This window comes from Salvelinus namaycush, chromosome 20 (genome assembly GCF_016432855.1).
Source record: "Salvelinus namaycush isolate Seneca chromosome 20, SaNama_1.0, whole genome shotgun sequence".
Lineage (NCBI taxonomy): Eukaryota > Metazoa > Chordata > Actinopteri > Salmoniformes > Salmonidae > Salvelinus > Salvelinus namaycush.
Genome location: NC_052326.1, coordinates 50662593 through 50685092, shown reverse-complemented (window position 1 = coordinate 50685092; position 22500 = coordinate 50662593). Strand labels below are relative to the sequence as shown.

At 44.3% G+C, this 22500-nt stretch overlaps 1 protein-coding gene and 1 pseudogene across 1 annotated transcript in view; one reads left to right on the top strand and one right to left on the bottom strand.

Moving 5' to 3' along the window:
- The window catches only part of LOC120064860 (basic proline-rich protein-like), a gene marked incomplete at its 5' end in the record, with an annotated part of 18144 nt that extends 6125 nt beyond the window's left edge, over window positions 1-12019 (top strand). The window contains 2 exons of the mRNA XM_039015451.1: window positions 5787-5987; window positions 11802-12019. Coding sequence (XP_038871379.1) covers window positions 5787-5987; window positions 11802-12019 — 419 coding nt within the window. The remainder of the gene's footprint in view (window positions 1-5786; window positions 5988-11801) is intronic.
- A 222-nt stretch (window positions 12020-12241) lies between these two features.
- LOC120064859 overlaps window positions 12242-22500 on the bottom strand; it is a 66960-nt pseudogene continuing 56701 nt past the window's right edge.

Below are 22500 nucleotides of genomic sequence, written 5' to 3'. Positions count from 1 at the left end.
AGGGGAGCAGCCCTACTGTTGGAGAAGGAGGGAGCAGGCCCTACTGTTGGAGAAGGAGCGTAACAGACCCTACTGTTGGAGAAGGAGCGAGCAGGCCTACTGTTGAGAAGGAGCAGAGCAGCCTACTGTTGGAGAAGGAGGGGAGCAGGCCTACTGTTGGAGAAGGAGGGGAGCAGGCCCTACTGTTGGAGAAGGAGGGGAGCAGGCCCTACTGTTGGAGAAGGAGGGGAGCAGGCCCTACTGTTGGGAAGGAGGGGAGCAGGCCCACTGTTGGGAGAAGGAGGGGAGCAGGCCCTACTGTTGAAGAAGGAGCAAGACAGGCCCACTGTTGGAGAAGGACGGGACAGGCCCTACTGTTGGAGAAGGAGGGAGCAGGCCCTACTGTTGGAGAAGGAGGGGAGCAGGCCCTACTGTGGAGAAGGAGGGGAGCAGGCCCTACTGTTGGAGAGGAGCAGAGCAGGCCCTACTGTTGAGAAGGAGGGGAGCAGGCCCTACTGTTGAAGAAGGAGCAGAGCAGGCCCTACTGTTGGAGAAGGAGGGGAGCAGGCCCTACTGTTGGAGAAGGAGCAGCAGGCCCTACTGTTGGAGAAGGAGGGGAGCAGGCCCTACTGTTGGAGAAGGAGCGGAGGCAGCCCTACTGTTGGAGAAGGAGCAGAGCAGGCCCTACTGTTGGAGAAGGAGGAGCAGCCTACTTTGGAGAGGAGGGGAGCAGGCCTACTGTTGGAGAAGGAGGGGAGCAGCCCTACTGTTGGAGAAGGAGGGAGCAGGCCCTACGTTGGAGAAGGAGGGGAGCAGGCCCTACTGTTGGAGAGGAGGGGAGCAGCCCTACGGTTGAGAAGGAGCGGAGCAGGCCCTACTGTTGGAGAAGGAGCAGAGCAGGCCCTACTGTTGGAGAAGGAGGGGAGCAGGCCCTACTGTTGGAGAAGAGGGAGCAGGCCCTACTGTTGGAGAAGGAGGGGAGCAGGCCTACTGTGGAGAAGGAGGGGAGCAGGCCCTACTGTTGGGAGAAGGAGGGGAGCAGGCCCTACTGTTGGGAGAAGGAGGGAGCAGGCACCTACTGTTGAAGAGAGGCAGAGCAGGCCCACTGTTGGAGAAGGCGGGAGCAGGCCCTACTGTTGGAGAAGGAGGGGAGCAGGCCCTACTGTTGAGAAGGAGGGGAGCAGGCCTACTGTTGGAGAAGGAGGGGAGCAGGCCCACTGTTGGAGAAGGAGCAGAGCAGGCCCTACTGTTGGAGAAGGAGGGGAGCAGGCCCTACTGTTGAAGAAGGAGCAGAGCAGGCCCTACTTGTGGAGAAGGAGGGGAGCAGGCCTACTGTTGGAGAAGGAGCGAGCAGCCCTACTGTTGGAGAAGGAGGGGAGCAGGCCCTACTGTTGGAGAAGGAGCGGAGCAGGCCTACTGTTGAGAAGGAGCAGAGCAGGCCCTACTGTTGAGAAGGAGGGGAGCAGCCCTACTGTTGGAGAAGGAGGGAGCAGGTCCTACTGTTGGAGAAGGAGGGGAGCAGCCCTACTGTTGGGAAGGAGGGGAGCAGGCCCTACTGTTGGAGAAGGAGGGGAGCAGGCCCTACTGTTGGAGAAGGGGAGCAGGCCCTACGGTTGGAGAGGAGGGGAGCAGGCCCTACTGTTGAAGAAGGAGCGAGCAGGCCTGCTGTTGGAGAGGAGGGGAGCAGGCCCTACTGTTGGAGAAGGAGCGGAGCAGCCCTACTGTTGGAGAAGGAGGGAGCAGGCCCTACTGTTGGAAGGAGGGGGGGCAGGCCCTACTGTTGGAGAAGGAGGGGAGTAGGCCCTACTGTTGGAAGAAGGAGGGGAGCAGGCCTACTGTTGGAGAAGGAGGGAGCAGGCCCTACTGTTGGAGAAGGGGGGAGCAGGCCCTACTGTTGGAGAAGGAGGGGAGCAGGCCCTACTGTTGAAGAAGGAGCAGAGCAGGCCCTGCTGTTGGAGAAGGAGGGGAGCAGGCCCTACTGTTGAAGAAGAGCAGAGCAGGCCCTACTGTTGGAGAAGGAGGGGAGCAGGCCCTACTGTTGGAGAAGGAGGGAGCAGGCCCTACTGTTCAAGAAGAAGGAGCAGAGCAGGCCCTGCTGTTGGAGAAGGAGGGGAGCAGGCCCTACTGTTGGAGAAGGAGCGGAGCAGGCCCTACTGTTGGAGAAGGAGGGGAGCAGGCCCTACTGTTGGAGAAGGAGGGGAGCAGGCCCTACTGTTGGAGAAGGAGGGGAGCAGGCCCTACTGTTGGAGAAGGAGCAGAGCAGGCCCTACTGTTGGAGAAGGAGCGGAGCAGGCTAAAACTGGTTGTGTTTATGATATTGACAGTATGGTATATAGTTTTATTTAGTAAAGACGATGGTCGGAGGGGAGCAGTCAAAATGTGTTATTCACTGCAGTCTGATAACTCTCATAATAACACCGTTAGTTAATCATTGTAGTCTGATAACTCTCATAATAACACTGTTAGTTAATCACTGTAGTCTGATAACTCTCATAATAACACGTTAGTTAATCACTGTGTCTGATAACTCTATAATAACACCGTTAGTTAATCATGTAGTCTGATAACTCTCATAATAACACCGTTAGTTAATCACTGTAGTCTGATAACTCTCATAAATCAACCGTTAGTTAATCACTGCGTCTGATAACTCTCATAATAACACCGTTAGTTAGTCACTGTAGTCTGATAACTCTCATAATAACACGTTAGTTAATCACTGTAGTCTGATAATCTCATAATAACACCGTTAGTTAGTCACTGTAGTCTGATAACTCTCATAATACACACGTTAGTTAATCACTGTAGTCTGATAACTCTCATAATAACACCGTTAGTTAATCACTGTAGTCTGATAACTCTCATATAACACCGTTAGTTAATCACTGTAGTCTGATAACTTCTAATAACACTGTTAGTTAATCACTGCAGTCTGATAACTCTCATAATAACACCGTTAGTTAATCACTGCAGTCTGATAACTCTCATAATAACACCGTTAGTTAATCACTGCAGTCTGATAACTCTCATAATAACACCGTTAGTTAATCACTGCAGTCTGATAACTCTCATAATAACACCGTTAGTTAATCACTGCAGTCTGATAACTCTCATAATAACACCGTTAGTTAATCACTGCAGTCTGATAACTCTCATAATAACACCGTTAGTTAATCACTGTAGTCTGATAACTCTCATAATAACACCGTTAGTTAATCACTGTAGTCTGATAACTCTCATAATAACACCGTTAGTTAATCACTGTAGTCTGATAACTCTCATAATAACACCGTTAGTTAATCACTGTAGTCTGATAACTCTCATAATAACACCGTTAGTTAATCACTGAAATGTGCTAAAAGCAGCCAGCCTGGGCTAACACTAAGCGTGCGTTGTTGGTTGGCAAACAGACACACGTCATTGGAGCACAGCTGGCTGGGTGGACAGGCTAAAACACGGGCCACCAATCCTGTTTATCACAGTCCAGGACAACCAGACGTTGTCGGGGTACCCCAATCACATTGACCCAGATGCTGCTCAGTTTGACCCGCTCCAGTATCCTCATTCCAGTGGACAGTCTTGTGTTGTAACTGTCAAGTCTTCTTTGTGAGAAATTTGGAAATCAAGGTTGGTGTATGGGTGGTTGGTGTATGGGTGGTTGGTGTATGGGTGGTTGGTGTATGGGTGGTTGGTGTATGGGTGGTTGGTGTATGGGTGGTTGGTGTATGGGTGGTTGGTGTATGGGTGGTTGGTGTATGGTTGGTTGGTGTATGGGTGGTTGTGTATGGGGGTTGGTGTATGGTGTTTGTGATGGGTGGTTTATGCATGGGTGGTTGGTGCATGGGTGGTTGGTGCGTGGGTGGTTTGTGTGTGGGTGGTTGGTGTATGGGTGGTTGTGTATGGGTGGTATGTGTATGGGTGGTATGTGTATGGGTGGTTATGTATGGGTGGTATGTGTATGGGTGGTATGTGTATGGGTGGTTGGTGTATGGGTGGTTGGTGCGTGGGTGGTTGGTGCGTGGGTGGTTGGTGTATGGGTGGTTGTGTATCGGTGGTTGTGTATGGGTGGTTGGTGTATGGGTGGTTGGTGTATGGGGGGTTGGTGTATGGGGGGTTGGTGTATGGGGGGTTGATGTATGGGTGGTTGGTGCATGGGTGGTTGCTGCATGGGTGGTTTGTGTGTGGGTGGTTGGTGTATGGGTGGTTATGTATGGGTGGTTGGTGCATGGGTGGTTGGTGCGTGGTTGGTTGGTGTGTGTGGGTGGTTGGTGTATGGGTGGTTGGTGTGTGGGTGGTTGGTGTATGGGTGGTTGGTGTATGGGGGGTTGGTGTATGGGTGGTTGATGTATGGGTGGTTGGTGCATGGGTGGTTGGTGCATGGGTGGTTTGTGTGTGGGTGGTTGGTGTATGGGTGGTTGTGTATCGGTGGTATGTGTATCGGTGGTATGTGTATGGGTGGTTATGTATGGGTGGTATGTGTATGGGTGGTATGTGTATGGGTGGTTGGTGTATGGGTGGTTGGTGTGTGGGTGGTTGGTGTATGGGTGGTTGGTGTGTGGGTGGTTTGTGTATGGGTGGTTGGTGTGTGGGTGGTTGGTGTATGGGTGGTTGGTGTATGGGGGGTTGGTGTATGGGTGGTTGATGTATGGGTGGTTGGTGCATGGGTGGTTGGTGCATGGGTGGTTGTGTATTGGTGGTTGGTGTTGGTGGTTGGTGTGTGGTGTTGGTGTATGGGGGGTTGGTGGTTGGTGTTTGGTGTGGGTGGTTGGTGGTGTGGTGGTTGTGTGTATGGTGGTTGGTGTATGGGGGGTTGGTGTATGGGGGGTTGGTGTATGGGTGGTTGGTGCATGGGTGGTTGGTGCATGGGTGGTTTGTGTGTGGGTGGTTGGTGTATGGGTGGTTGTGTATCGGTGGTATGTGTATCGGTGGTATGTGTATGGGTGGTATGTGTATGGGTGGTTATGTATGGGTGGTATGTGTATGGGTGGTATGTGTATGGGTGTGTGATGGGTGGTTGGTGTATGGGTGGTTGGTGTGTGGGTGGTTGGTGTATGGGTGGTTGGTGTGTGGGTGGTTTGTGTGTGGTTGGTGTGTGTGTGTGTGGGTGGTGTGTGTGGGTGGTTGGTGTGTGGGTGGTGTGTGTGTGGGTGGTGTGTGTGTGTGTGGGTGGTGTGTGTGGGTGGTTGGTGTATGGGTGTTTGGTGTGTGGGTGGTTTGTGTGTGGGTGGTGTGTGTGTGGGTGGTGTGTGTGTGGGTGGTTGGTGTATGGGTGGTTGGTGTGTGGGTGGTTGGTGTGTGGGTGGTTTGTGTGTGGGTGGTGTGTGTGTGTGGGTTGTGTATGTTGTGTTGTGTGTGGTGGTTTGTGCTGGTGGTTGGTGTATGGTGGTTGGTGTATGGGTGGTTGGTGTATGGGTGGTTGGTGTGTGGGTGGTTGGTGTATGGGTGGTTGGTGTATGGGTGGTTGGTGTGTGGGTGGTTGGTGTGTGGGTGGTTGGTGTGTGGGTGTGTGGGTGGTTGGTGTGGATGGGTGGTGTGATAGGTGGGGTGTATGGGTGGTTTGGATGGGGGTTGTGTGGGGTGGTGGGTGGTTGGTGTGTGGTTGGTGTGTAGAAGTGTATGGCTGGTTTGTGTGTGTTCTCTAGTACAGTGTGTGTGGAGGAGACCAGACAGTGTATTGTCATGTGTGTATGATAATTTGTAGCTTTTTTATGAGAGAGAGAGAGAGAGAGAGATGATTTGTACATATGTAGATGTGATTTGTACAATAGTTACATTTAATTCAATTGTTAATTCTCTCTCCAAAACAGGCTTAACAGGAGATGTAACTGACCTAGATAAGAGGAAAGAAGTGTATGGTGAAAACCTGATACCTCCGAAGAAGCCAAAGACCTTTCTCCAGTTAGTATGGGAGGCCCTGCAGGACGTGACTCTGATCATCCTGGAGGTGGCCGCTTTGATCTCTCTGGGACTGTCCTTCTATCAGCCTCCGGGAGGGGACAGCGGAGAGTGTGAGTACTGAGACGCAGACATGCACACACACACACACACGTATACGCACACACGCACACAGACACATATATTAACACACATTCAGTATGCAGACACACACCTAAGCATGCTCCTCGAAAGCCAAGGAACATCTGGGTATGAGCCAAGGGAAATCTGGTGGTGGGGGGGGGGGGGGTCGTCGCTGAATCTCCTAGAGAATGTTGCTCTATATACAATGCTGTATAGTAGAACACATGCTGTGTATAGAACACAATGTGTAGTAGAACACATGCTGTATGTAGAACACAATGCTGTAATAGAACACAATGCTGTATGTAGAACACAATGCTGTATAGTAGAACACAATGCTGTACAGTAGAACACAATGCTGTGTAGTAGAACACAATGCTGTGTAGTAGAACACAATGCGTATAAGTAGAACACAATGCTGTATAGTAGACACAATGCTGTATAGTAGAAACACAATGCTGTATGTAGAACACAATGCTGTACAGTAGAACACAATGCGTACAGTAGAACACATGCTGTATAGTAGAACACAATGCTGTATAGTAGAACACAATGCTGTCAGTAGAACACAATGCTGTATAGTAACACAGCTGTATATAGAACACAATGCTGTACAGTAGAACACAATGCTTACAGTAGAACAAATGCTGTATAGTAAGAACACAATGCGTATAGTAGAACACAATGCTGTATAGTAGAACACAATGCTGTATAGTAGAACACAATGCTGTATAGTAGAACACAATGCTGTACGTAGAACACAATCTGTATAGTAAAACACAATGCTGTAGTAGAACACATGCTGTAGTAGAACACAATGCTGTACAGTAGAACACATGCAGTAACAGCTGTACGTAGAACACAATGCTGTACAGTAGAAACAATGCTGTATAGTAGAACACAATGCTGTATAGTAGAACACAATGCTGTAGTAGAACACAATGCTGTATAGTAGAACACTGCTGTATAGTAGAACACAATGCTGATCGTAGAACATGCGTAGATACGCATGCTATAGTAAACACAATGCTGTCAAGTAGAACACAATGCTGTAGATAGAACACAATGCTGTATAGTAGAACACAATGCTGTAGTAGAACACAATGCTGTACAGTAAACACATGCTGATAAGAACACAATGCCGTATAGTAGAACACAATGCTGTATAGTAGAACACAATGCTGTATAGTAGAACACAATGCTGTATAGTAGAACACAATGCCGTATAGTAGAACACAATGCTGTGTAGTAGAACACAATGCTGTGTAGTAGAACACAATGCTGTACAGTAGAACACAATGCTGTATAGTAGAACACAATGCCGTATGTAGAACACAATGCCGTATAGTAGAACACAATGCTGTATAGTAAACATAATGCTGTATAGAACACAATGCTGTACAGTAGAACACAATGCTGTACAGTAGAACACAATGCTGTATAGTAGAACACAATGCTGTACAGTAGAACACAATGCTGTACAGTAGAACACAATGCCGTATAGTAGAACACAATGCCGTATAGTAGAACACAATGCCGTATAGTAGAACACAATGCCGTATAGTAGAACACAATGCCGTATAGTAGAACACAATGCTGTATAGTAGAACACAATGCTGTATAGTAGAACACAATGCTGTTATAGAACACAATGCTGATAGTAGAACACAATCTGTATAGTAGAACACAATGCCGTATAGTAGAACACAATGCTGTATAGTAGAACACATGCTGTATAGTAGAACACAATGTGTATAGTAAACACAATGCCGTAAGTAAACAAGCTGTACAGTAGAACACAATGCTGTACAGTAGAACACAATGCTGTACAGTAGAACACCAATGCCTGTATAGTAGAACACAATGCTGTAAGTAGAACACATGCTGTACAGTAGAACACAATGCTGTGTAGTAAACACAATGCTGTATAGTAGAAAACATGCTGTATAGTAGAACACAATGCTGTATAGTAGACACAATGCTGTATAGTAGAACACAATGCTGTATGTAGAACACAATGCTGTACAAGTAGAACACAATGCGTATAGTAGAACACCATGCTGTATAGTAGAAACAATGCTGTACAGTAGAACACAATGCTGTATAGTAGAAACAACAATGCTGTACAGTAGAAACAATGTACAGTCAAATGCTGTACAGTAGAACACAATGCTATACAGTAGAACACAAATGCTGTAATAGTAACACAATGCTTACAGTAACACAATGCCGTATAGTAAACACAAGCTGTATAGACACTCTGACGTAGAACACAATCTGTATGTAGTAACACAATGCTGTGTAGTAGAACACAATGCGTGTAGTAGAACACAATGCTGTCTAGTAGAACAATGCTGTACAGTAGAACACAATGCTGTGTAGGAACACGTGCCTGTACGTAGAACACAATGCCGTATAGTAGAACCAATGCTGTACAGTAGAACACATGCTGATAGTAGAACACACAATGCTGTATAGTGAGACACAATGCTGTACAGTAGAACACATGCTGTACAGTAGAACACAATGCTGTATAGTAGAACACAATTGTTAGTAGAACAACAATTCGTATATAAACAAATGCTGTGTAGTAGAACACAATGCTGTACAGTAAACACAATGCTGTACAGTAGAACACACATGCTGTATAGTAGAACACAATGCTGTACAGTAGAACACATGCTGTACAGTAGAACCAATGCCGTCTTTAGAAACACAATGCCGTATAGTAGAACACAATGCCGTATAGAAACACATGCCGTATAGTAGAACACAATGCCGTATAGTAGAACACAATGCATGCAGTATCGTAAGAACACAATGCTGTAAGTAGAACACATGCTATAGTATAAATGTAGAACACAATGCTGTATAGTAGAACACAATGCCGTATAGTAGAACACAATGCTGTATAGTAGAACACAATGCTGTATAGTAGAACACAATGCTGTATAGTAGAACACAATGCCGTATAGTAGAACACAATGCTGTACAGTAGAACACAATGCTGTACAGTAGAACACAATGCTGTACAGTAGAACACAATGCTGTATAGTAGAACACAATGCTGTAGTAGAACACATGCTGTACAGTAGAACACAATCTGTGTAGTAGAACCCATGCTGTAAGTAGAACAACATGCTGTATCGTAAACACAATGCTGTATAGTAGAACACAATGCTGTATAGTAGAACCAATGCTGTATAGTAGAACACAATGCTGTACAGTAGAACACAATGCCGTATAGTAGAACACAATGCTGTATGTAGAACACAATGCTGTACAGTAGAACACAATGCTGTATAGTAAAACACAATGCTGTACAGTAGAACACAATGCTGTACGAGAACACAAATGCTGTACAGTAGAACACATGCTGTACATAGAACACAATGCTGTACAGTAGAACACAATCCGTTAGTAGAACATGCGTATAGTAGAACACAATGCTGTACACTAGAACACAATGCTGTATAGTAGAACACAATGCTGTGTAGTAGAACACAATGCTGTGTAGTGAACACAATGCTGTATAGTAAACACAATGCTGTACAGTAAACACAGCTGTGTAGTAGAACACAATGCTGTACAGTAGAACACAATCCGTATATTAGAACACATGTCTGTATATTAGAACACAATGCTGTATAGTAGAACACAATGCTGTACAGTAGAACACAATGCTGTATAGTAAACACAATGCTGTAGGTAGAACAACATGCTGTATAGTAGAACACAATGCTGTATAGTAGAACACAATGCTGTATGTTAGAACACAATGCCGTATAGTAGAACACAATGCTGTAATAGTAGAAAATGCTGTATAGTAGAACACAATGCTGTATAGTAGAACACAATGCCGTATGTAGAACACAATGCTGTGTAGTAACCAATGCTGTGTAGTACACACAATGCTGTACGTAGAACACAATGCTATATAGTGAGCACAATGCCGTATAGAACCACCAGCGTATAGTAGAATACACAATGCGTATGTAGAACACAATGCTGTATAGTAGAACCACAATGCTGTGTATAGAACCAATGCTGTGTAGTAGAACCAATGCTGTACGTAGAACACAATGCCGTATAGTAGACACACTGCTGTACAGTAGACACAATGCTGTACAGTGATAACACAATGCTGTACATAGAACCAGCAATGCTGTATAGTAGAACACAATGCTGTATAGTATGAACACAAATGCTGTAATAGTAGAACACAATGCTGTATAGTTAGAACACAATGCTGTAGTAGAACACATGCGTAGCGTAGAACACCGTACAACACAATGCCGTATAGTAGAACACAATGCTGTATAGTAGAAACAATGCTGTACAGTGAACACATGCTGTATATAGAACACAATGCTGTACAGTAGAACACAATGCTGTACAATAGAACACAATGCTGTACAGTAGAACACAATGCTGTTATAGTGAACATAATGCTGTATAGTAGAACATAATGCTGTGTAGTAGAACACAATGCTGTAAGTAGAACACATGCTGTCAGTAGAACACATGCTGTGTAGTAGAACACAATGCTGTATATAGACACAATCTGTATAGTAAACACAGCTGTATAGTAACACAAGGGTATAGTAGAACCCATGCATGTATAGCACAATGCTGATAGTAAACACAATGCTGTGTAGTAAACACAATGCTGTATTAGAACACAATGCTGTATAGTAGAACCACAATGCTGTATTAGACACATGCTGTACAGTAGAACATAATGCTGTAAAAGTAACACAATGCTGTATAGTAGAACACAATGCTGTATGTAGTAAGAACACAATGCTGTTAGTAGAACACAATGCTGTGTAGTAGAACACATTGCTGGCTATAGTAGAACACAGCCTGTATGCAGTAGAAACACAATGCTTATAGTAAACACAATCTGTATATAAACACAATGCTGTATAGTAGAACACAATGCGTATAGTAGAACACAATGCTGTATAGTAGAACACAATGCTGTTAGTAGAACACAATGCTGTGTATAGTAGTACACAATGCTGTATAGTAGAACACAATGCTCAATGTGTATAGTAGAACACAATGCTGTGTAGTAGAACACAATGCTGTAAAGTGAGTAACACATGCTTATAGTAGAACACAATGCTGTATAGTAGAAACGACATGCTGTATAGAAACCAGGATTAGATATCACTGCACTGTTGGAGCTAGGAATGCTATGTATTGCCATGAGCGGCTTTTAGCCGACCGGTCGGCCATATTGGCACTTTCCAGAAGAATCAGTACTCCACAGTATTTCCATTAAAATGTATTTAAGTTTTTTGTTGTTGTAATGAGGACGTTATTACTTTCTCAAATTATACTTTTTAAGGAAAATCTTTTTTTAAATATTTGTTAATTTCATAAGTGGTACGTTCAGCTCTCATACTGTAATAAGGTGTCTGTAATAGAATTAACATGGAACAACAGTGTAGACATAAATAATGTGTTTTCTACAGCTTCTAAAATATGTTTTACAACGGTGGAGGGAGTGCCAAGATGGGAGGTGCATTAGTTTCAAAACAGGTCCCCCCGTTCTGTCATCTAGTGAATATATAACATTTGTGTGTACACTAGTTTATCTCGTCATCACAGTTAAGATCAAAAGGTGTAAGACTCGAATAAAGACTGCTTAAGGGTTGTTTATTATTGCATACAAAGGAAAATGTCTCAGATACACAAGCATTGATAGTCATTTGAAAGTGTGTGTGTGTGAATCTAAGCCCCTCTCTCTCTCTCTCTCACAATCTCTCTCTCTCTCTTCTTTCTCTCTCTCTCAGCCTGTGGGACAGCGGCGGCGGGTGCGGAGGACGAGGGTGAGGCTGAGGCCGGCTGGATAGAGGGAGCGGCCATCTTGCTGTCTGTAGTGGTGTGGGGTAGCTGTGTGACGGCCGCTCACACACTGAGCCAGGAGAACATTCAGGGCTGCAAGCCGCATCGACGCAGGATCAGAAGTTCCAGGTGGTCAGAGGGTGCTCATTCATCCCCTCCACCGTAAGCTGACATCCGTGGTCGGGGACATCGCGACAAATCAGTATGTACGTATGGATGCATAGAGGCAGGGCTGGTCCAAACCCTCGTCGCGGCGATCTACCGTCCTGTGGGTTTTCCCAGCCCAATCCTCTTCCTGGAGATCGTTTCGTGGGTCCTGTAGGTTTTCAGTCCAACCCTCTTTCCTGGAGACTACTGTCCTGTAGGTTATCAGTCCAACCGTTGCTTCCTAAGATCTACTGTCCTGTAGGTTATCATCCAACCCTCTCCTGGAGCTCTGTCTGTAGGTATCGTCATCTCGGAGCTGTCTACAGGACATGATCTCCAGGAGAGGGTTGGCTGATAACCTACAGGACAGTAGATCTTCAGGAAGAGGGTTGGACTGATAACCTACAGGACAGTAGATCTCCAGGAAGAGGGTTGGACTGAAAACCTACAGGACAGTCGATCTCCAGGAAGAGGATTGGGCTGAAAACCCACAGGACGGTAGATCGCCAGGAAGAGGGTTGGACAGCCCTGCTCTATGCATCCATACGTACCATACTTGATTTGTGCGATGTCCCCGACCACGATGTCAGCTACCGGGAGCTGGATGACCTGAGCACCTCTGACCACCTGGAACTTCTGCTCCTGCTCGATGCGGCTCTGCAGCCCTCTGAACTGCTTCTCCTTGCTCCAGTCGTTGAAGGCCGTCACCAGCACCACACACACTACAGACAGCAAGATGGCCGCTCCCTCTATCCAGCCGGCCTCGGCCTCACCCTCGTCCTCCGCACCTGCCGCCGCTGTCCCACAGGCTGAGAGAGAGAGAAAGAGAGAGAGAGAGAGAGAGAGAGAGAGAGAGAGGGGTTAGATGCACACACACACACATTTCAAAATGACTATTCAATGCTTTGTATCTAACATTTTCCTTTGTATGAAATAAAACAACCTTAACAGGTCTTTATTCCGATTCTTACAACCTTTTGATCTACTGTGATAGACTGGATGAATAAACTCATGTACACACAAATGATTTATATATTCACTAGATGACAGAACGGGGGGACCTGTTTTGAAACTACTGCACCTCCATCTTGGCACTCCTCCACCGTTGTAAAACATATTTTAGAAGCTGTAGAAACACATTTATTTATGTCTACATTTGTTGTTGCCATGTTAATTCTATTACAGACACCTTATTACAGTATGAGAGCTGAACGTACCACTTATGAAATTAACAAATATTTAAAAAAAGATTTTCCTTAAAAAGTATAATTTGAGAAAGTAATAACGTCCTCATTACAACAACAAAAAACTTAAATACATTTTAATGGAAATACTGTGGAGTACTGATTCTTCTGGAAAGTGCCAATATGGCCGACCGGTGGCTACAAAGCCTCTCATTGGCCAATACATAGCATTCCTAGCTCCAACAGTGCAGTGATATCTAATGCCTGTGTTTCTACTATACAGCATTGTGTTCTACTATACAGCATTGTGTTCTACTATACAGCATTGTGTTCTACTATACAGCATTGTGTTCTACTATACAGCATTGTGTTCTACTATACGCATTGGGCTTACTTACGCATTGTGTTTTCTACTGTACAGCATTGTGTTCTACTAGCACATTGTTTTTCTACTATACAGCATTGTGTTCTAACTATACATCATTGTGTTCTACTATACAGCATTGTGTTTCTACTATACAGCCTTGTGTTCTACTATACAGCATTGTGTTCTACTGGACAGCATTGTGTTACTACTATACAGCATGTGTTCTACTACACAGCATTGGGTTCTACTATACAGTTGTGTTCTACATACAAGCATTGTGTTCTACTATACAGCATTTGTGTTCTGACTGTACAGCATGTTTCTCTGTACAGCATTGTGTTCTACTGTACAGCATTGTTTTCTCTAACAGTCATGTGTTCTACTATACAGCATTGTGTTTCTACTACGCATTGTGTTCTACTATACACATTGTGGTTTCTCTATACAGCATTGTTTCTACTATACAGAAGTGTGTTCTACTATACAAGCATTGTGTTCTACTATACAGCTTGTGTTCTACTATACAGCATTGTGTTCTCCTCACAGCATTGTTTCTACTGTAGCACATTGTGTTCTACTATACAGCATTGTGTTCTTACTACCAGCATTATGTTTCTACCTATACAGCATTTATTTTCTAACTATCAGCATGTGTTCTTACTGTTATCAGCATTGTGTTCTATTGTACAGCAATTGGTGTTCTACTGTACAGCATGGTGTTCTACATATCAGCGATTGTTCTCTGTACAACATTGTGTTCTACTATACACATTGGGTTCTACTATACGGCATTTGTGTTCTCTGTATCGCTTGTGTTCTACTGTACAGCATTTGTTCTACTATAAATCATGGTTTCTACTATGCCAGCCATGTGTTCTACTATACACATTGTGTTCTACTATAGCAGGCATTGTGTTCTACTATACAGCATTGTGTTCTACTGTAGCAGGCATTGTGTTCTACTATACAGCATTGTGTTCTACTATACAGCATTGTGTTCTACTATACGGCATTGTGTTCTACTGTACAGCATTGTGTTCTACTACACAGCATTGTGTTCTACTACACAGCATGTGTGGTTCTACTACACAGCATTGTGTTCTACTATACTGGCATTGTGTGTCTACTATACATCATTGTGTTCTACTATACGCATTGTGTTCTACTAATACGCATTGTGTTTCTACTGTACGGCATTGTGTTCTACTACACAGCATTGGTGTTCTACTACACAGCATTGGTTCTAACTATACGGCATGTGTTCTACGATGCAGCTTGGTGTTTTCTTACTATACAGCAATTGTGTTCTACTATACAGCATTGTGTGCTAACTATACGGCATTGTGTTCTACTATACAGCATTGTGTTCTACTATACAGCATTGTGTTCTACTATACCAGCTTGTGTTCTACTATACAGCATTGTGTTCTACTATACAGCATTGTGTTCTACTGTACACATTGTGTTCTACTATACAGCATTGTGTTCTACTATACAGACATTGTGTTCTACTATACGTCATTGTGTTTCTACTGTAGCAGCATTGGTGTTCTACTACACAGCATTGGTTCTTACTGTACAGCATTTGTTCTACTATAGCGGCATTGTGTTTCTACCTACACAGCTTGTGTTCTACTACACAGCATTGGTTCGCTAGATCGGGGCAGCATTGTGTTCTACTGTACAGCATTGTGTTCTACTATACAGCTTGTGTTTTTCTCTATACGGCATTGTGTTTTACTGTAAAGCCATTGTGTTCTACTGTAGCAGCATTGTGTTTCTACTGTAACAGCATTGTGTTCTACTGTCCAGCGATTGTGTGCTACTGTACAGCATTGGTGTTCTACTAATCAGCATCGTGTTCTACTGTAGCAGCATTGTGTTCTACTATCCGCATTGTGTTCTACTATACGGCATGTTTTTACTGTACAGCATTGTGTTCTACTATACAGCATTGTGTTCGCTATACAGCAATTGTGTTCTACTTCATCATTGTGTTCTACTATACAGCATTGTGTTCTCTATACAGCATTGGTGGTTCTACCACACAGCATTGTGTTCTACCTGTACAGCATTGTGTTCTACTGTAGCAGCATTGGTGTTTTCACTATACAGGCATTGTGTTCTACTGTACAGCATTGTTTCTACTGTACAGCATTGTGTTTCTACTGGTACGCATGTGTTCGACTATACGGCTTGTGTTCTACTATACAGCATTGTGTTCTACTATACAGCATTGGTTCTACTATACAGCATTGTGTTTCACTATACGCATTGTGTTCTCTATACAGCATTGTGTTCTACTATAACAGCATTGTGTTCTACTATACAGCATTGTGTTCTACTATACAGTCATTGTTTTTCTAACTATACGGCATTGTGTTCTACTATACGGCATGTGTTCTACTATACGGCATGTTTTCTACTAACGGCATTGTGTTTCTACTATACGCATTGTGTTTCTACTATACGGCATTGTGTTCTACTGTACAGCATTGTGTATCTCCTGGTACATTGTGTTCTACTATAGAGCAATTGTGTTCTACTGTACAGCATTGTGTTCTACTGTACCGCATTGTGTTCTACTACACAGCATTATGTTCTACTATACAGCATTGTTTTCTACTATACGGCCAAAAAAAATTTTTTTGGTGTTCTACTATACAGCATTGTGTTTCTACTGTACAGCTTTGTGTTCTACTGTCAGCATTGTGTTCTACTATCCGCATTGTGTTTCCACTATACAGCACTTGTGTTCATGTATCGCATTGTTTCTACTATACGGCATTGGTGTTCTACTGTACAGCATTGTGTTCTACTACACAGCATTGTTTTCTACTGTACAGCATTGTGTTCTACTATACGATCATTTGTTCTACTACACGCATTGTGTTCTACTCCACAGCATTGTGTTCTACTATCGCATTGTGTTCTACTGTACAGGCATTGTGTTCTTACTATACAGCATGTGTTCTACTATACGGCATTGTGTTCTTACTGTAACAGCATGTGTGTTCTACTGTACATCATTGTGTTCTTATGTACAGGCATTGTGTTCTACTGTACAGCATTGTGTTCGACTGTAGCAGCATTGTGTTCTACTATACAGCTTGTGGTTCTACTGTACAGCCATTGTGTTCTACTATACGCGATGGCTTGTTCTACTATACGGCATTGTGTTCTACTGTATCAGCATTGTGGTCTAAATACAGCATTTTGTGTTCTACTATACAGCCTTTGTGTTCTACTACATACAGCAGTTGTTCTACCTATACAGCATTGTGTTCTACTATACGAGCATTGTGTTTCTACTACCCAGCATTGTGTTCTACTGTACAGCATTGTGTTCTACTGTACAGCATTGTGTTCTACTATACAGCATTGTTCTACATGTACGCATTGTGTTCTACTGTACAGCTTGTGTTCTACTGTACAGCATTGTTGTTTCTACTATACGGCAGTTGTGTTCACTAACAGCATTGTGTTTCTACTATTACGCATGTGTCTACTTACAGCATTGTGTTCTACTATACTGCATTGTGTTCTACTATCACATTGTGTTCTACTATACAGCATTGTGTTTCTACTATACAGCATTGTGTTCGACTATACGATTGGTGTTTCTACATACAGCATGGTTCTACGATACGGCATGGTTCTACTATACGGCATTGTGTTCCTAGATACGGCATTGTGTTCTACTATACGGCATTGTGTTTCTACTATACGGCATTGTGTTCTACTGTACAGCATTGGGTCTACTTTACAGCATTGGTTCTACTATACAGCATTGGGTGTTTTCTACTGTACAGCCTTGTGTTTCTACTGTACAGCATTGTGTTCTACTACACAGCATTATGTTCTCCTATAGCAGCATTGTGTCTACTGATCGGCATTGTGTTCTACTGATACAGCATTGGTGTTCTACTGTACAGCATTGTGTTCTACTGACAGCATTGTGTTCTACTATACAGCATTGTTTCTACTATACGCATTGTGTTCTACTGTACAGCATTGTGTTCTACTATACAGCATTGTGTTTCTACTATACATCATTGTGTTTCTACTATACAGCATTGTGTTCTACTATACGGCATTGTGTTTCTACTAGTACACATTGTGTTCTCCTGTATGCAGCATTGTGTTCTACTGTACGCGTGGGGGTGGTTCAGACTATACAGCTGGTGTTCAACTATTGCAGCATTGTGTCACTACTGTACAGCTTGTTTCTACTATACAGGCATTGTGTTCTCTATACAGCATGGTGTTCTACTGTACATCATTGTGTTCTACTGTACAGCAGTGTGTTTCTACTATACAGCATTGTGTTCTACTGTACAGTCATTGTTTTCTACTATTCAGCATTGTGTTCTACTATACAGCATTGTGTTCTACTTTAGCAGCATTGTGTTCTACTATACAGGAGTGTGTTCTACTATACAGCATTGTGTTTCCTACTGTACAGCATTGTGTTCTACTGTACACGCATTTGTGTTCTACTGTACGCATTGGTGTTCTACTAATACAGCAATTGGTTCTACTGTACACATGGGTTCTACTATACAGCATTGTGGTTGCTACTATACAGCATTGTGTTCTACTATACAGGCATTAAAGGGGCTACTATCGGCATTGTGTTCTACTATACAGCATTGTGTCTACTGTAGCGCATTGTGTCTACTGTATCAGCTTGTGTTCTACTATACACATTGTGTTCTACTATACAGCATTGTGTTCTACTGTACGCATTGTGTTCTACTATACAGCATTGTGTCTACTATACAGCATTGTGTTTCTACTGTATCAGCATTGTGTTCTACTGTACAGCATTGTGTTCTACTTATACAGCTGTGTTCTACTATCTCATTGTGTTCTACTATACAAGCATTGTGTTCTACTGTACAGCATTGTGTTCTACTACACAGCATTGTGTTCTACTACACAGCATTGTTTCTACTGTACAGCATTATTGTCTGATACTTCTACTATACAGCATGTGTCTACTATACAGCATTGTTGTTCTATTGTACAGCATTTGTGTTCTACTATATCAGCATTGTGTTCTACTACCAGCATGTGTTCTACTACACCATTGTGTTCTACTATACAGCATTGTAATAGAGCACCATTCTCTAGGAGTTCAGCGGCGAACTCCGGATGCTGTTCAACATATCCTCCCCCCCACCCCCAGATTTCTTGGCTCATACCCTAGATGTTCCTTGGCTTTCGAGGAGCATGCTGTAGGTTTGTGTGGCTGCATACTGAATGTGTGTTAATATATGTGTCTGTGGTGCGTGTGTGCGTATAACTTGTGTGTGTGTGTGTGCATGTCTGCGTCTCAGTAACTCCCTCTCCGCTGTCCCCTCCCGGAGGCTGATAGAAGGACAGTCCCAGAGAGTCAAAGCGGCACCTCCGGATGATCAGAGTCACGTCCTGCAGGGCCTCCCATACTAACTTTAGAAGCTCTTGGCTTCTTCGGAGTTCAGGTTTTCACCATACACTTCTTTCTCTTATCTAGGTCAGTTACATCTCCTGTTAAGCCTTTTTTGGAGAGAGGCTTCACAATTGAATTAATGTAACTATTTGTACAAATTCCATCTACATATGTACAAATCTCTCTACTCTCTCTCTCTCTCTCATAAAAAAGCTACAATTATCGATACACACTGACAATACCTGTCTTGTCTCCTCCACACACACTGTACTAGAAACACACACAAACCAGCATACACTTATACACACCAACCCACACACCACGCCACACACAACTCACCCATACACAACCACCCATACACCAACCACCTAGAACACCAACCACCCATACACCAACCACCCACACCCCACACACAACCCCCACACACCAACCACCACACACCACCACCACATACACAACCACGCATACACCAACCACCCACACACCAACCACCCATACACCAACCACCCATACCCAACCACATACACAACCACCAGACAGTAAAAAAGAAAAAAAAAAAAAAGAGAAACCACCCACACACCACACACACATACACCAACCACACACACACACACCACCCACACACAAACCACCCACACACCAACCACCCACACACCAACCACCCATACACCAACCACCCACACACACTCACCCCACACACACCACCCACACACAAAAACCACAACCAAACACCCATACCACACACACACACCCACCCACACACACACACACCACCACACACAAACCACCCCACCAACCACCCAAAAACACCAACCACACACACAACACCACCACACACAAACCACCCACACACCAACACCCCGACACCAACCACCCAACACAACCACCCATGCACCAACCACCCATCCCCAACCCCCCATAAACATACACCCATACACATACCACCCATACATAACCACCCATACACATACCACCCATACACATACCACCGATACACATACCACCGATAACACAACCAGACCATACACCAACCACCCCACAACAAACCACCATGCAACAACCACCCATGCACCAACCACCCATACACCAACCCCCCATACCCAACCCCCATACACCAACCACCCATCACCACCCCCCACACACCACACCTACACAACCACCCACAAACCACCACCCCATACACCACCACCCACACACCACCACCCATACACCAACCACCATACACCAAACCACCCATGCACAACCACCATGCACCAACCACCCATACATCCCACCATACACCAACCCCATACACAACCACCCTCCCAACCACCACACACCGAAACCACCCATAACACAAACCACCCGCACACAACCACCCATACACCACCACCCACACACCAACCACTCATACACCAACCACCCATACACATACCACGCCTACCATACCCCCCTACATAGCCACCCATACACAGACCACCGATACAACATACCACCGATACACAACCACCCATACACCAACACCCAAACACAAACCACCCATGCACCAACCATCCCATGCACCATACCACCCATACATCAACCACCATACCCATCCCCCATACACCAACCACCATACACCACCCCCCCACACCACACCATACACCATCGCACCCACACACACCCACAACCACGCACCAACCACCCATGCACCACCACCCATGCATCACCACCCATGCACACACCACAACACAACCACCCATGCAGCAACCACCCATGCCCACACCACCTCAACCCCTATACACACCCACCATACACCAACCCCATAACACCAACCCCCATACACCACCACCCATACACAACCACCGATACACGACACCACCAACCCACCACCCACGCACCAACCACCTCGCACCACCCACCCATACACCAACCACCCATACACATACACCCATACACATAACACCCATCCATAACCACCCCATACACATACCACGCCATACACGACACCCATACACAACCCTCCATACACCACCACCCAACACAAACCACCCACGCCCACACCCATGCCCAACCACCATGCTAACACCCATACACCAATCACCCATACACAACCCCCCCATACACCAACCACCCCACACCAACCAACCATACACCACCACCCCATACCCAACCCCATACCCAACCACCCATACACCAACCACCGACACCAACACCCATACACCAACCACCCATACACAACCACCCATACACCAACCACCCATACAACAACCTGATTTCCAAATTTCTCACAAAGAAGACTTGACAGTTACAACACAAGACTTCCACTGGATGAGGTACTGGAGCGGGTCAACTGAGCAGCATCTGGTCAATGTGAATTGGTACCCGACAACGTCTGTTATCCTGGACTGTGATAACAGGAGTGTGGCCCGTGTTTTTAGCCTGTCCACCCAGCAGCTGTGCTCCATGACGTGTGTCTGTTTGCCAACCAACAACGCACGCTTAGTGTTAGCCCAGTCTGGCTGCTTTTTAGCACATTTCAGTGATTAACTACGGTGTTTTATTATAGAGTTATCAGACTACAGTGCTTAAACTACGGTGTTATTATGAGAGTATCAGACTACAGTGATTACTAACGTGTTATTATGAGAGTTATCCGACTACAGTTATTACCTACGGTGTTATTATGGAGTTACAACTACAGTGATACTAACGGTGTATTATGAAGTATCCGACGGCATGATTAACTTACGGTGTTATAATGAGAGTTATCAGACTGCAGTGATTCACTACGTTTATTATGAGACGTTATCAGACTGCAGTGATTAACTAACGGTGTTATTATGGAGTTCTCAGACTACGTGCTTAACTACGGTGTTTTATGAAGTTTTATCAGACTGCAGTGATTAACTCACGGTGTTATTATGAAGTTATCAGACTGCAGGGATTAACAACGGTTTTATTATGAGAGTTATCAGACCGTGATTAACTAACGTTGTTTTATGAGAGTTATCAGACTACAGTGATAACTACGGTGTTATTATGAGATTATCAGACTACGGATTAACTAACGGTGTTATTATGAGAGTTATCAGACTACAGTGACTACTAACGTGTTTTATGAGAGTTATCAGACTACAGTGATTAACTACGTTGTATTATAGAGTTATCGACTACAGGTTGACTAACTAACGGTGTTATTCTGAGAGTTATCAAGACTGCAGTGATTCACTAGCGTGTTATTATGCGAGTTATCAACTACAGTGATTAACTACGGTGTTTTATGAGAGTTATCAACTACGTATTAACTCACGGTGTTTATTATGAGTTATCAACTACAGTGTTAACTAACGGTGTTATTAATTTGAGTGTATCAGACTATCAGTGATTACTAACAGTGTTATTATAGAGTTATCGACTACATGATTAACTAACGTGTTATTAATGAGAGTTATCAGACTGCAGTGAATAACACAGTTTGACTGCTCCTCGACCATCGTCTTTACTAAATAAAACTATATACATACTGTCAATATCAATAAACACAACCAGTTTTA